This window comes from Somniosus microcephalus, unplaced genomic scaffold (genome assembly GCF_052327205.1).
Source record: "Somniosus microcephalus isolate GS21.2 unplaced genomic scaffold, FLI_Smic_1.0 unresolved_chr1, whole genome shotgun sequence".
Lineage (NCBI taxonomy): Eukaryota > Metazoa > Chordata > Chondrichthyes > Squaliformes > Somniosidae > Somniosus > Somniosus microcephalus.
Genome location: NW_028225179.1, coordinates 86,405,148 through 86,420,225, shown reverse-complemented (window position 1 = coordinate 86,420,225; position 15,078 = coordinate 86,405,148). Strand labels below are relative to the sequence as shown.

The window sequence follows — 15,078 nt, the reverse complement described above, 5'->3', positions numbered from 1 at the left end:
TTCATCCAAGTCATTGATATATATGGTGAAGAGCTGAGGCCTCAGTACAGATCCCTGGGGAACACCACTCGACACATCCTGCCAATCGGAGCACATTCCCTTTATCGTGATTCTTTGCCTCCTTCCTCCCATCCAATTGTCAACCCGTGTCACAAGATTAGCTCCAATTCTGTACGCTTTTATTGCTGCTAATAATCTCTTGTGAGGAACCTTATCAAATGCCTTCTGGAAGTCCATATACACAACATTCACCGACACTCCCTTATCCACCATGTTAGTCACCTCCTCATAAATTCAATTAGATTAGTCAGACAGGACCTACCCATCACAAGTCCATGCTGACTCTCTGATCAGCCGATACTTGTCTAATTGCTCTGTAACCCAATCTCTGGTCACTGTGTCAGCCTTTCCCTTTACCTGGATACTCTCACTTCTTTCATTTGTCGACCATGGTTGCCTAACTACAGAAGTGGAGTCTTTGATTTGTCGGGGAAAGTCCTGGTGTTGGATTGTACCCGATATTTCTTTACAAGCGTCCCCACTCTTAATCTGTAGCTTCACTCATTACCAGCTCAGCCCAGTTTACTGCAGTCAATTTATTCTCCATCCCTTTGAAGTTTGATGTGAAAACCATCAGTGATGCTGACTCCTGGGGCATACAATGTGACCCTGGGGATGGACCCAGGACAGGACACAGAGACATGGGGGGTAAATGGAACCAATCTCACCGGGCAGGTAACCCAGGGGATCGGGGCAACGCCGGTCCAACACCACCATCAATGAGACTCTGTATTGACTCCAATGGAGAGTGAGATCAGGCGGGAGTAAAACCAGCTTTGGACCAGATCCCTCAGATTCCCGACGGGCGGGTGAGGTTAAAATTGTCCATCCGTCGACACAGAACTGGGAATTGATCCGGAAACAGAGAGACTATCCTGATATTACTCAAATGTGTTTCAGAAATACCAGAAAACAGCGGTGCACGCTCCCATCATGGAATTATAATGGCATTAGTCACGGCACTGGTTATATTCGGGATATTCGGAATAGTCATCTGGATAAAACAACGGAGAGGTAAGAATCAGAGAGAGGGGAATGTAGAACTGAGGGACAGAGTGAGTGTGGGGAATCTCCAGTACTGGGAGCACAGGGCACTGAGAGGAGAGAGTGAGAGAGAGGAATGTGGAACTGAGGGACAGAGTGAGTGTGGGGAATCTCCAGTACTGGGAACTCAGGGCACTGAGAGGGGAGAGTGAGAGAGGGGAATGTAGAACTGAGTGACAGAGTGAGTGTGGGGAATCTCCAGCACTGGGAGCACAGGGAACTGAGAGGGGAGAGTGAGAGAGAGGAATGTAGAACTGAGGGACAGAGTGAGTGTGGGGAATCTCCAGTACTGGGAGCACAGGGCACTGAGAGGGGAGAGTGAGAGAGAGGAATGTAGAACTGAGGGACAGAGTGAGTGTGGGGAAGCTCCAGTACTGGCAGCACAGGGCACTGAGAGGGGAGAGTGAGAGAGAGAGGAATGTAGAACTGAGGGACAGAGTGAGTGTGGGGAATCTCCAGTACTGGGAGCACAGGGCACTGAGAGGAGAGAGTGAGAGAGAGGAATGTAGAACTGAGGGACAGAGTGAGTGTGGGGAATCTCCAGTACTGGGAGCACAGGGCACTGAGAGGAGAGAGAGAGAGAGAGGAATGTAGAACTGAGGGACAGAGTGAGTGTGGGGAATCTCCTGTACTGGGAGCACAGGGCACTGAGAGGGGAGAGTGAGAGAGAGGAATGTAGAACTGAGGGACAGAGTGAGTGTGGGGAATCTCCAGTACTGGGAGCACAGGGCACTGAGAGGGGAGTGTGAGGGAGAGGAATGTGGAACTGAGGGACAGAGTGAGTGTGGGGAATCTCCAGTACTGGGAGCACAGGGCACTGAGAGGGGAAAGTGAGAGAGAGGAATGTAGAACTGAGGGACAGAGTGAGTGTGGGGAATCTCCAGTACTGGGAGCACAGGGCACTGAGAGAGAGAGTGAGAGAGAGGAATGTAGAACTGAGGGACAGATTGAGTGTGGGGAATCTCCAGTACTGGCAGCACAGGGCACTGAGAGGGGAGAGTGAGAGAGAGAGGAATATAGAACTGAGGGACAGAGTGAGTGTGGGGAATCTCCAGTACTGGGAGCACAGGGCACTGAGAGGAGAGAGTGAGAGAGAGGAATGTAGAACTGAGGGACAGAGTGAGTGTGGGGAATCTCCAGTACTGGGAGCACAGGGCACTGAGAGGGGAGAGTGAGAGAGGGGAATGTAGAACTGACGGATAGAGTGAGTGTGGGGAATCTCCCGTACTGGGAACTCAGGGCACTGAGAGGGGAGAGTGAGAGAGAGGAATGTAGAACTGAGGGACAGAGTGAGTGTGGGGAATCTCCAGTACTGGGAGCACAGGGCACTGAGAGGGGAGAGTGAGAGAGAGGAATGTAGAACTGAGGGACAGAGTGAGTGTGGGGAATCTCCAGTACTGGGAGCACAGGGCACTGAGAGGGGAGAGTGAGAGAGAGGAATGTAGAACTGAGGGACAGAGTGTGTGTGGGGAATCTCCAGCACTGGGAGCACAGGGCACTGAGAGGTGAGAGTGAGAGAGGAATGTAGAACTGAGGGACAGAGTGAGTGTGGGGAATCTCCAGTACTGGGAGCACAGGGCACTGAAAGGCGAGAGTGAGAGAGGGGAACGTAGAACTGAGGGACAGAGTGAGTGTGGGGAACCTCCAGTACTGGGAGCACAGCGCACCGAGAGGAGAGAGTGAGAGAGAGGAATGTAGAACTGAGGGACAGAGTGAGTGTGTGGAATCTCCAGTACTGGGAGCACAGGGCACCGAGAGGAGAGAGTGAGAGAGGGGAATGTAGAACTGAGGGACAGAGTGAGTGTGGGGAATCTCCAGTACTGGGAGCACAGGGCACTGAGAGGGGAGAGTGAGAGAGAGGAATGTAGAACTGAGGGACAGAGTGAGTGTGGGGAATCTCCAGTACTGGGAGCACAGGGCACTGAGAGGTGAGAGTGAGAGAGAGGAATGCAGAACTGAGGGACAGAGTGAGTGTGGGGAATCTCCAGTACTGGGAGCACAGGGCACTGAGAGGAGAGAGTGAGAGAGAGGAATGTAGAACTGAGGGACAGAGTGAGTGTGGGGAATCTCCAGTACTGGGAGCACAGGGCACTGAGAGGGGAGAGTGAGAGAGGGGAATGTAGAACTGAGGGACAGAGTGAGTGTGGGGAATCTCCAGTACTGGGAGCACAGGGCACTGAGAGGGGAGAGTGAGAGAGGAATGTAGAACTGAGGGACAGAGTGAGTGTGGGGAATCTCCAGTACTGGGAGCACAGGGCACTGAGAGGGGAGAGTGAGAGAGGGGAATGTAGAACTGAGGGACAGAGTGAGTGTGGGGAATCTCCAGTACTGGGAGCACAGCGCACCGAGAGGAGAGAGTGAGAGAGAGGAATGTAGAACTGAGGGACAGAGTGAGTGTGGGGAATCTCCAGTACTGGGAGCACAGGGCACCGAGAGGAGAGAGTGAGAGAGGGGAATGTAGAACTGAGGGACAGAGTGAGTGTGGGGAATCTCCAGTACTGGGAGCACAGGGCACTGAGAGGGGAGAGTGAGAGAGAGGAATGTAGAACTGAGGGACAGAGTGAGTGTGGGGAATCTCCAGTACTGGGAGCACAGGGCACTGAGAGGGGAGAGTGAGAGAGAGGAATGCAGAACTGAGGGACAGAGTGAGTGTGGGGAATCTCCAGTACTGGGAGCACAGGGCACTGAGAGAGAGAGTGAGAGAGAGGAATGTAGAACTGAGGGACAGAGTGAGTGTGGGGAATCTCCAGTACTGGGAGCACAGGGCACTGAGTGGGGAGAGTGAGAGAGAGAGGAATGTGGAACTGAGGGACAGAGTGAGTGTGGGGAATCTCCAGTACTGGGAGCACAGGGCACTGAGAGGGGAGAGTGAGAGAGGGGAATGTAGAACTGAGGGACAGAGTGAGTGTGGGGAATCTCCAGTACTGGGAGCACAGGGCACTGAGAGGGGAGAGTGAGAGAGGGGAATGTAGAACTGACGGACAGAGTGAGTGTGGGGAATCTCCAGTTCTGGGAACTCAGGGCACTGAGAGGGGAGAGTGAGAGAGGGGAATGTAGAACTGAGGGACAGAGTGAGTGTGGGGAATCTCCAGTACTGGGAGCACAGGGCACTGAGAGGGGAGAGTGAGAGAGGAATGTAGAACTGAGGGACAGAGTGAGTGTGGGGAACCTCCAGTACTGGGAGCACAGGGCACTGAGAGGGGAGAGTGAGAGAGGAATGTAGAACTGAGGGACAGAGTGAGTGTGGGGAATCTCCAGTACTGGGAGCACAGGGCACTGAGAGGGCAGAGTGAGAGAGGGGAATGTAGAACTGAGGGACAGAGTGAGTGTGGGGAATCTCCAGTACTGGGAGCACAGGGCACCGAGAGGAGAGAGTGAGAGAGAGGAATGCAGAACTGAGGGACAGAGTGAGTGTGGGGAATCTCCAGTACTGGGAGCACAGGGCACCGAGAGGAGAGAGTGAGAGAGAGGAATGTAGAACTGAGGGACAGAGTGAGTGTGGGGAATCTCCAGTACTGGGAGCACAGGGCACTGAGAGGGGAGAGTGAGAGAGAGGAATGTAGATCTGAGGGACAGAGTGAGTGTGGGGCATCTCCATTACTGGGAGCACAGTGCACTGAGAGGGGAGAGTAAGAGAGAGGAATGTAGAACTGAGGGACAGAGTGAGTGTGGGAAAGCTCCAGTACTAGGAGCACAGGTCCCTGAGAGGAGAGAGTGAGAGAGAGGAATGTAGAACTGAGGGACAGAGTGAGTGTGGGGAATCTCCAGTACTGGGAGCACAGGGCACTGAGAGGAGAGAGTGAGAGAGAGGAATGTAGAACTGAGGGACAGAGTGAGTGTGGGGAATCTCCAGTACTGGGAGCACAGGGCACTGAGAGGGGAGAGTGAGAGAGGGGAATGTAGAACTGAGGGACAGAGTGAGTGTGCGGAATCTCCGCTACTGGGAGCACAGGGCACTGAGAGGGGAGAGTGAGAGAGAGGAATGTAGAACTGATTGACAGAGTGAATGTGGGGAATCTCCAGTACTGGGAGCACAGGGCACTGAGAGGGGAGAGTGAGAGAGAGGAATGTGGAACTGAGGGACAGAGTGAGTGTGGGGAATCTCCAGTACTGGGAGCACAGGGCACTGAGAGGGGAGAGTGAGAGAGGAATGTAGAACTGAGGGACAGAGTGAGTGTGGGTAATCTCCAGTACTGGGAGCACAGGGCACTGAGAGGGGAGAGTGAGAGAGGAATGTAGAACTGAGGGACAGAGTGAGTGCGGGGAATCTCCAGTACTGGGAGCACAGGGCACTGAGAGGAGAGAGTGAGAGAGGGGAATGCAGAACGGACGGACAGAATGAGTGTGGGGAATCTCCAGTACTGGGAGCATAGGCACTGAGAGGGGAGAGTGAGAGAGGGGAATGTAGAACTGAGGGACAGAGTGAATGTGGGGAATCTCCAGTACTGGGAGCACAGGGCACTGAGAGTAGAGAGTGAGCGAGAGGAATGTAGAACTGAGGGACAGAGTGAGTGTGGGGAATCACCAGTACTGGGAGCACAGGGCACTGAGAGGAGAGAGTGAGAGAGGGTAATGTAGAACTGAGGGACAGAGTGAGTGTGGGGAATCTCCACTACTGGGAGCACAGGGCACTGAGAGGGGAGAGTGAGAGAGGAATGTAGAACTGAGTGACAGAGTGAGTGTGGGGAATCTCCAGTACCGGGAGCACAGGGCACTGAGAGGAGAGAGTGAGAGAGAGGAATGTAGAACTGAGGGACAGAGTGAGTGTGGGGAATCTCCAGTACTGGGAGCACAGGGCACTGAGAGGGGAGAGTGAGAGAGGAATGTAGAACTGAGGTACAGAGTGAGTGTGGGGAATCTCCAGTACTGGGAGCACAGGGCACTGAGAGGGGAGAGTGAGAGAGAGGAATGTAGAACTGAGGTGCAGAGTGAGTGTGGGGAATCTCCAGTACTGGGATCACAGGGCACTGAGAGGGGAGAGTGAGAGAGGAATGTAGAACTGAGGTACAGAGTGAGTGTGGGGAATCTCCAGTACTGGGAGCACAGGGCACTGAGAGGGGAGAGTGAGAGAGAGGAATGTAGAACTGAGGGACAGAGTGAGTGTGGGGAATCTCCAGTACTGGGAGCACAGGGCACTGAGAGGGGAGAGTGAGAGAGAGGAATGTAGAACTGAGGGACAGAGTGAGTGTGAGGAATCTCCAGTACGGGGAGCACAGGGCAATGAGAGGGGAGAGTGAGAGAGGAATGTAGAACTGAGGGACAGAGTGAGTGTGGGGAATCTCCAGTACTGGGAGCACAGGGCACTGAGAGAAGAGAGTGAGAGAGAGGAATGTAGAACTGAGGGACAGAGTGAGTGTGGGGATTCTCCAGTACTGGGAGCACAGGGCACTGAGAGGGGAGAGTGAGAGAGAGGAATGTAGAACTGAGGGACAGAGTGAGTGTGGGGAATCTCCAGTACTGGGAGCACAGGGCACTGAGAGGGGAGAGTGAGAGAGGGGAATGTAGAACTGAGGGACAGAGTGAGTGTGGGGAATCTCCAGTACTGGGAGCACAGGGCACTGAGAGGAGAGAGTGAGAGAGGAATGTAGAACTGAGGGACAGAGTGAGTGTGGGTAATCTCCAGTACTGGGAGCACAGGGCACTGAGAGGGGAGAGTGAGAGAGGAATGTAGAACTGAGGGACAGAGTGAGTGCGGGGAATCTCCAGTACTGGGAGCACAGGGCACTGAGAGGAGAGAGTGAGTGAGAGGAATGTAGAACTGAGAGACAGAGTGAGTGTGGGGAATCACCAGTACTGGGAGCACAGGGCACTGAGAGTAGAGAGTGAGCGAGAGGAATGTAGAACTGAGAGACAGAGTGAGTGTGGGGAATCTCCAGTACTGGGAGCACAGGGCACTGAGAGGAGAGAGTGAGAGAGGGTAATGTAGAACTGAGGGACAGAGTGAGTGTTGGGAATCTCCACTACTGGGAGCACAGGGCACTGAGAGGGGAGAGTGAGAGAGAGGAATGTAGAACTGAGGGACAGAGTGAGTGTGGGGAATCTCCAGTACTGGGAGCACAGGGCACTGAGAGGGGAGAGTGAGAGAGGGGAATGTAGAACTGAGGGACAGAGTGAGTGTGGGGAATCTCCAGTACTGGGAGCACAGGGCACTGAGAGGGGAGAGTGAGAGAGGAATGTAGAACTGAGTGACAGAGTGAGTGTGGGGAATCTCCAGTACTGGGAGCACAGGGCACTGAGAGGAGAGAGTGAGAGAGAGGAATGTAGAACTGAGGGACAGAGTGAGTGTGGGGAATCTCCAGTACTGGGAGCACAGTGCACTGAGAGGGGAGAGTGAAAGAGAGGAATGTAGAACTGAGGTGCAGAGTGAGTGTGGGGAATCTCCAGTACTGGGAGCACAGGGCACTGAGAGGGGAGAGCGAGAGAGGAATGTAGAACTGAGGGACAGAGTGAGTGTGAGGAATCTCCAGTACGGGGAGCACAGGGCAATGAGAGGGGAGAGTGAGAGAGGAATGTAGAACTGAGGGACAGAGTGAGTGTCGGGAATCTCCAGTACTGGGAGCACAGGGCACTTAGAGAAGAGAGTGAGAGAGAGGAATGTAGAACTGAGGGACAGAGTGAGTGTGGGGATTCCCCAGTACTGGGAGCACAGGGCACTGAGAGGAGAGAGTGAGAGAGGAATGTAGAACTGAGGGACAGAGTGAGTGTGGGGAATCTCCAGCACTGGGAGCATAGGTACTGAGAGGGGAGAGTGAGAGAGGGGAATGTAGAACTGAGGGACAGAGTGAATGTGGGGAATCTCCAGTACTGGGAGCACAGGGCACTGAGAGGAGAGAGTGAGTGAGAGGAATGTAGAACTGAGGGACAGAGTGAGTGTGGGGAATCACCAGTACTGGGAGCACAGGGCACTGAGAGGAGAGAGTGAGAGAGGGTAATGTAGAACTGAGGGCAGAGTGAGTGTGGGGAATCTCCACTACTGGGAGCACAGGGCACTGAGAGGGGAGAGTGAGAGAGAGGAATGTAGAACTGAGGGACAGAGTGAGTGTGGGGAATCTCCAGTACTGGGAGCACAGGGCACTGAGAGGAGAGAGTGAGAGAGAGGAATGCAGAACTGAGGGACAGAGTGAGTGTGGGGAATCTCCAGTACTGGGAGCACAGGGCAGAGAGGGGAGAGTGAGAGAGGGGAATGTAGAACTGAGGGACAGAATGAGTGTGCGGAATCTCCGCTACTGGGAGCACAGGACACTGAGAGGGGAGAGTGAGAGAGAGGAATGTAGAACTGATTGACAGAGTGAGTGTGGGGAATCTCCAGTACTGGGAGCACAGGGCACTGAGAGGGGAGAGTGAGAGAGAGGAATGTAGAACTGAGGGACAGAGTGAGTGTGGGGATCTCCAGTACTGGGAGCACAGGGCACTGAGAGGGGAGAGTGAGAGAGGAATGTAGAACTGAGGGACAGAGTGAGTGTGGGTAATCTCCAGTACTGGGAGCACAGGGCACTGAGAGGGGAGAGTGAGAGAGGAATGTAGAACTGAGTGACAGAGTGAGTGCGGGGAATCTCCAGTACTGGGAGCACAGGGCACTGAGAGGAGAGAGTGAGAGAGAGGAATGTAGAACTGAGGGACAGAGTGAGTGTGGGGAATCTCCAGTACTGGGAGCACAGTGCACTGAGAGGGGAGAGTGAAAGAGAGGAATGTAGAACTGAGGTGCAGAGTGAGTGTGGGGAATCTCCAGTACTGGGAGCACAGGGCACTGAGAGGGGAGAGCGAGAGAGGAATGTAGAACTGAGGGACAGAGTGAGTGTGAGGAATCTCCAGTACGGGGAGCACAGGGCAATGAGAGGGGAGAGTGAGAGAGGAATGTAGAACTGAGGGACAGAGTGAGTGTCGGGAATCTCCAGTACTGGGAGCACAGGGCACTTAGAGAAGAGAGTGAGAGAGAGGAATGTAGAACTGAGGGACAGAGTGAGTGTGGGGATTCCCCAGTACTGGGAGCACAGGGCACTGAGAGGAGAGAGTGAGAGAGGAATGTAGAACTGAGGGACAGAGTGAGTGTGGGGAATCTCCAGCACTGGGAGCATAGGTACTGAGAGGGGAGAGTGAGAGAGGGGAATGTAGAACTGAGGGACAGAGTGAATGTGGGGAATCTCCAGTACTGGGAGCACAGGGCACTGAGAGGAGAGAGTGAGTGAGAGGAATGTAGAACTGAGGGACAGAGTGAGTGTGGGGAATCACCAGTACTGGGAGCACAGGGCACTGAGAGGAGAGAGTGAGAGAGGGTAATGTAGAACTGAGGGCAGAGTGAGTGTGGGGAATCTCCACTACTGGGAGCACAGGGCACTGAGAGGGGAGAGTGAGAGAGAGGAATGTAGAACTGAGGGACAGAGTGAGTGTGGGGAATCTCCAGTACTGGGAGCACAGGGCACTGAGAGGAGAGAGTGAGAGAGAGGAATGCAGAACTGAGGGACAGAGTGAGTGTGGGGAATCTCCAGTACTGGGAGCACAGGGCAGAGAGGGGAGAGTGAGAGAGGGGAATGTAGAACTGAGGGACAGAATGAGTGTGCGGAATCTCCGCTACTGGGAGCACAGGACACTGAGAGGGGAGAGTGAGAGAGAGGAATGTAGAACTGATTGACAGAGTGAGTGTGGGGAATCTCCAGTACTGGGAGCACAGGGCACTGAGAGGGGAGAGTGAGAGAGAGGAATGTAGAACTGAGGGACAGAGTGAGTGTGGGGATCTCCAGTACTGGGAGCACAGGGCACTGAGAGGGGAGAGTGAGAGAGGAATGTAGAACTGAGGGACAGAGTGAGTGTGGGTAATCTCCAGTACTGGGAGCACAGGGCACTGAGAGGGGAGAGTGAGAGAGGAATGTAGAACTGAGTGACAGAGTGAGTGCGGGGAATCTCCAGTACTGGGAGCACAGGGCACTGAGAGGAGAGAGTGAGAGAGGGGAATGCAGAACGGACGGACAGAGTGAGTGTGGGGAATCTCCAGTACTGGGAGCACAGGCACTGAGAGGGGAGAGTGAGAGAGGGGAATGTAGAACTGAGGGACAGAGTGAATGTGGGGAATCTCCAGTACTGGGAGCACAGGGCACTGAGAGTAGAGAGTGAGCGAGAGGAATGTAGAACTGAGGGACAGAGTGAGTGTGGGGAATCACCAGTACTGGGAGCACAGGGCACTGAGAGGGGAGAGTGAGTGAGAGGAAAGTAGAACTGAGGGACAGAGTGAGTGTGGGGAATCTCCAGTACTGGGAGCACAGGGCACTGAGAGGAGAGAGTGAGAGAGAGGAATGTAGAACTGAGGGACAGAGTGAGTGTGGGGAATCTCCAGTACTGGGAGCACAGGGCACTGAGAGGGGAGAGTGAGAGAGGAATGTAGAACTGAGTGACAGAGTGAGTGTGGGGAATCTCCAGTACTGGGAGCACAGGGCACTGAGAGGAGAGAGTGAGAGAGAGGAATGTAGAACTGAGGGACAGAGTGAGTGTGGGGAATCTCCAGTACTGGGAGCACAGTGCACTGAGAGGGGAGAGTGAGAGAGAGGAATGTAGAACTGAGGTGCAGAGTGAGTGTGGGTAATCTCCAGTACTGGGAGCACAGGGCACTGAGAGGGGAGAGTGAGAGAGGAATGTAGAACTGAGGGACAGAGTGAGTGCGGGGAATCTCCAGTACTGGGAGCACAGGGCACTGAGAGGAGAGAGTGAGAGAGGGGAATGCAGAACGGACGGACAGAGTGAGTGTGGGGAATCTCCAGTACTGGGAGCATAGGCACTGAGAGGGGAGAGTGAGAGAGGGGAATGTAGAACTGAGAGACAGAGTGAGTGTGGGGAATCTCCAGTACTGGGAGCACAGGGCACTGAGAGGGGAGAGTGAGAGAGGAATGTAGAACTGAGGGACAGAGTGAGTGTGGGGAATCTCCAGTACTGGGAGCACAGGGCACTGAGAGGGGAGAGTGAGAGAGGAATGTAGAACTGAGGGACAGAGTGAGTGCGGGGAATCTCCAGTACTGGGAGCACAGGGCACTGAGAGGGGAGAGTGAGAGAGAGGAATGTAGAACTGAGGGACAGAGTGAGTGTGGGGAATCTCCAGTACTGGGAGCACAGGGCACTGAGAGGGGAGAGTGAGAGGGAGGAATGTAGAACTGAGGGACAGAGTGAGTGTGGGGAATCTCCAGTACTGGGAGCACAGGGCACTGAGAGGGGAGAGTGAGAGAGAAGAATGTAGAACTGAGGGACAGAGTGAGTGTGGGGAATCTCCAGTACTGGGAGCACAGGGCACTGAGAGGGGAGAGTGAGAGAGGAATGTAGAACTGAGGGACAGAGGGAGTGTGGGGAATCTCCAGTACTGGGAGCACAGGGCACTGAGAGGGGAGAGTGAGAGAGGAATGTAGAACTGAGGGACAGAGTGAGTGCGGGGAATCTCCAGTACTGGGAGCACAGGGCACTGAGAGGGGAGAGTGAGAGAGAGGAATGTAGAACTGAGGGACAGAGTGAGTGTGGGGAATCTCCAGTACTGGGAGCACAGGGCACTGAGAGGGGAGAGTGAGAGGGAGGAATGCAGAACTGAGGGACAGAGTGAGTGTGGGGAATCTCCAGTACTGGGAGCACAGGGCACTGAGAGGTGAGAGTGAGAGAGAAGAATGTAGAACTGAGGGACAGAGTGAGTGTGGGCAATCTCCAGTACTGGGAGCACAGGGCACTGAGAGGGGAGAGTGAGAGAGGGGAATGTAGAACTGAGGGACAGAGTGAGTGTGGGGAATCTCCAGTACTGGGAGCAGAGGGCACTGAGAGGGGAGAGTGAGAGAGAGGAATGTAGAACTGAGGGACAGAGTGAGTGTGGGCAATCTCCAGTAATGGGAGCACAGGGCACTGAGAGGGGAGAGTGAGAGAGGGGAATGTAGAACTGAGGGACAGAGTGAGTTTGCGGAATCTCCGCTACTGGGAGCACAGGGCACTGAGAGGGGAGAGTGAGAGAGAGGAATGTAGAACTGAGGGACAGAGTGAGTGTGGGGAATCTCCAGTACTGGGAGCATAGGCACTGAGAGGGGAGAGTGAGAGAGAGGAATGTAGAACTGAGGGACAGAGTGAGTGTGGGGAATCTCCAGTACTGGGAGCACAGGGCACTGAGAGGAGAGAGTGAGAGAGAGGAATGTAGAACTGAGGGACAGAGTGAGTGTGGGGAATCTCCTGTACTGGGAGCACAGTGCACTGAGCGGGGAGGGTGAGAGAGAGGAATGTAGAACTGAGGTACAGAGTGAGTGTGGGGAATCTCCAGTACTGGGAGCACAGGGCACTGACAGGGGAGAGTGAGAGAGAGGAATGTAGAACTGAGGGACAGAGTGAGTGTGGGGAATCTCCAGTACTGGGAGCACAGGGCATTGAGAGAAGAGAGTGAGAGAGAGAGGAATGTAGAACTGAGGGACAGAGTGAGTGTGGGGATTCTCCAGTACTGGGAGCACAGGGCACTGAGAGGAGAGAGTGAGAGAGGAATGTAGAACTGAGGGACAGAGTGAGTGTGGGGAATCTCCAGTACTGGGAGCACAGGGCACTGAGAGGGGAGAGTGAGAGAGAGGAATGTAGAACTGAGGGCCAGAGTGAGTGTGGGGAATCTCCAGTACTGGGAGCACAGGGCACTGAGAGGGGAGAGTGAGAGAGAGGAATGTAGAACTGAGGGACAGAGTGAGTGTGGGGAATCTCCAGTACTGGGAGCACAGGGCACTGAGAGGGGAGAGTGAGAGAGAGGAATGTAGAACTGAGGGACAGAGTGAGTGTGGGGATTCTCCAGTACTGGGAGCACAGGGCACTGAGAGGGGAGAGTGAGAGAGAGGAATGTAGAACTGAGGGACAGAGTGAGTGTGGGGAATCTCCAGTACTGGGAGCACAGGGCACTGAGAGGAGAGAGTGAGAGAGAGAGGAATGTCGAAATGAGGGACAGAGTGAGTGTGGGGAATCTCCAGTACTGGGAGAACAGGGCACTGAGAGGAGAGAGTGAGCGAGAGGAATGTAGAACTGAGGGACAGAGTGAGTGTGGGGAATCTCCAGTACTGGGAGCACAGGGCACTGAGAGGAGAGAGTGAGAGAGATAGGAATGTCGAAATGAGGGACAGAGTGAGTGTGGGGAATCACCAGTACTGGGAGCACAGGGCACTGAGAGGAGAGAGTGAGAGAGGGTAATGTAGAACTGAGGGACAGAGTGAGTGTGGGGAATCTCCACTACTGGGAGCACAGGGCACTGAGAGGGGAGATTGAGAGAGGAATGTAGAACTGAGTGACAGAGTGAGTGTGGGGAATCTCCAGTACTGGGAGCACAGGGCACTGAGAGGAGAGAGTGAGAGAGAGGAATGTAGAACTGAGGGACAGAGTGAGTGTGGGGAATCTCCAGTACTGGGAGCACAGGGCACTGAGAGGGGAGAGTGAGAGAGGAATGTAGAACTGAGGGACAGAGTGAGTGTGGGGAATCTCCAGTACTGGGAGCACAGGGCACTGAGAGGGGAGAGTGAGAGAGAGGAATGTGGAACTGAGGGACAGAGTGAGTGTGGGGAATCTCCAGTACTGGGAGCACAGGGCACTGAGAGAAGAGAGTGAGAGAGAGGAATGTAGAACTGAGGGACAGAGTGAGTGTGGGGATTCTCCAGTACTGGGAGCACAGGGCACTGAGAGGAGAGAGTGAGAGAGGAATGTAGAACTGAGGGACAGAGTGAGTGTGGGGAATCTCCAGTACTGGGAGCACAGGGCACTGAGAGGGGAGAGTGAGAGAGAGGAATGTAGAACTGAGGGACAGAGTGAGTGTGGGGAATCTCCAGTACTGGGAGCACAGGGCAGTGAGAGGGGAGAGTGAGAGAGAGGAATGTAGAACTGAGGGACAGAGTGAGTGTGGGGAATCTCCAGTACTGGGAGCACAGGGCACTGAGAGGGAAGAGTGAGAGAGAGGAATGTAGAACTGAGGGACAGAGTGAGTGTGGGGAATCTCCAGTACTGGGAACACAGGGCACTGAGAGGGGAGACTGAGAGAGAGGATTGTAGAACTGAGGGACAGAGTGAGTGTGGGGAATCTCCAGTACTGGGAGCACAGGGCACAGAGAGGGGAGAGTGAGAGAGGGGAATGTAGAACTGAGGGACAGAGTGAGTGTGGGGAATCTCCAGTTCTGGGAGCACAGGGCACTGAGAGGAGAGAGTGAGAGAGGAATGTAGAACTGAGGGACAGAGTGAGTGTGTGGAATCTCCAGTACTGGGAGCACAGTGCACTGAGAGGGGAGAGTGAGAGAGAGGAATGTAGAACTGAGGTACAGAGTGAGTGTGGGGAATCTCCAGTACTGGGAGCACAGGGCACTGAGAGGGGAGAGTGAGAGAGGAATGTAGAACTGAGGGACAGAGTGAGGATGGGGAATCTCCAGTACTGGGAGCACAGGGCACTGAGAGGGGAGAGTGAGAGAGAGGAATGTGGAACTGAGGGACAGAGCGAGTGTGGGGAATCTCCAGTACTGGGAGCACAGGGCACTGAGAGAAGAGAGTGAGAGAGAGGAATGTAGAACTGAGGGACAGAGTGAGTGTGGGGATTCTCCAGTACTGGGAGCACAGGGCACTGAGAGGAGAGAGTGAGAGAGGAATGTAGAACTGAGGGACAGAGTGAGTGTGGGGAATCTCCAGTACTGGGAGCACAGGGCACTGAGAGGGGAGAGTGAGAGAGAGGAATGTAGAACTGAGGGACAGAGTGAGTGTGGGGAATCTCCAGTACTGGGAGCACAGGGCACTGAGAGGGGAGAGTGAGAGAGAGGAATGTAGAACTGAGGGACAGAGTGAGTGTGGGGAATCTCCAGTACTGGGAGCACAGGGCAGTGAGAGGGGAGAGTGAGAGAGAGGAATGTAGAACTGAGGGACAGAGTGAGTGTGGGGAATCTCCAGTACTGGGAGCACAGGGCACTGAGAGGGGAGAGTGAGAGAGAGGAATGTAGAACTGAGGGACAGAGTGAGTGTGGGGAA

At 54.3% G+C, this 15,078-nt stretch overlaps 1 protein-coding gene across 3 annotated transcripts in view; it reads left to right on the top strand.

The window, feature by feature from the left end:
• The window catches only part of LOC147095556 (class I histocompatibility antigen, F10 alpha chain-like), an 86,095-nt gene that overhangs the window by 48,253 nt on the left and 22,764 nt on the right, over positions 1-15,078 (top strand). For 2 of the 3 annotated variants that reach the window (XM_085974682.1, XM_085974681.1), the window contains exon 5: positions 961-1,074. The exons of the other annotated variant lie outside the window; for it this stretch is intronic. In XM_085974682.1, the coding sequence (XP_085830808.1) occupies positions 961-1,074 (114 nt within the window). The remainder of the gene's footprint in view (positions 1-960; positions 1,075-15,078) is intronic. 3 annotated transcript variants of the gene reach the window in all.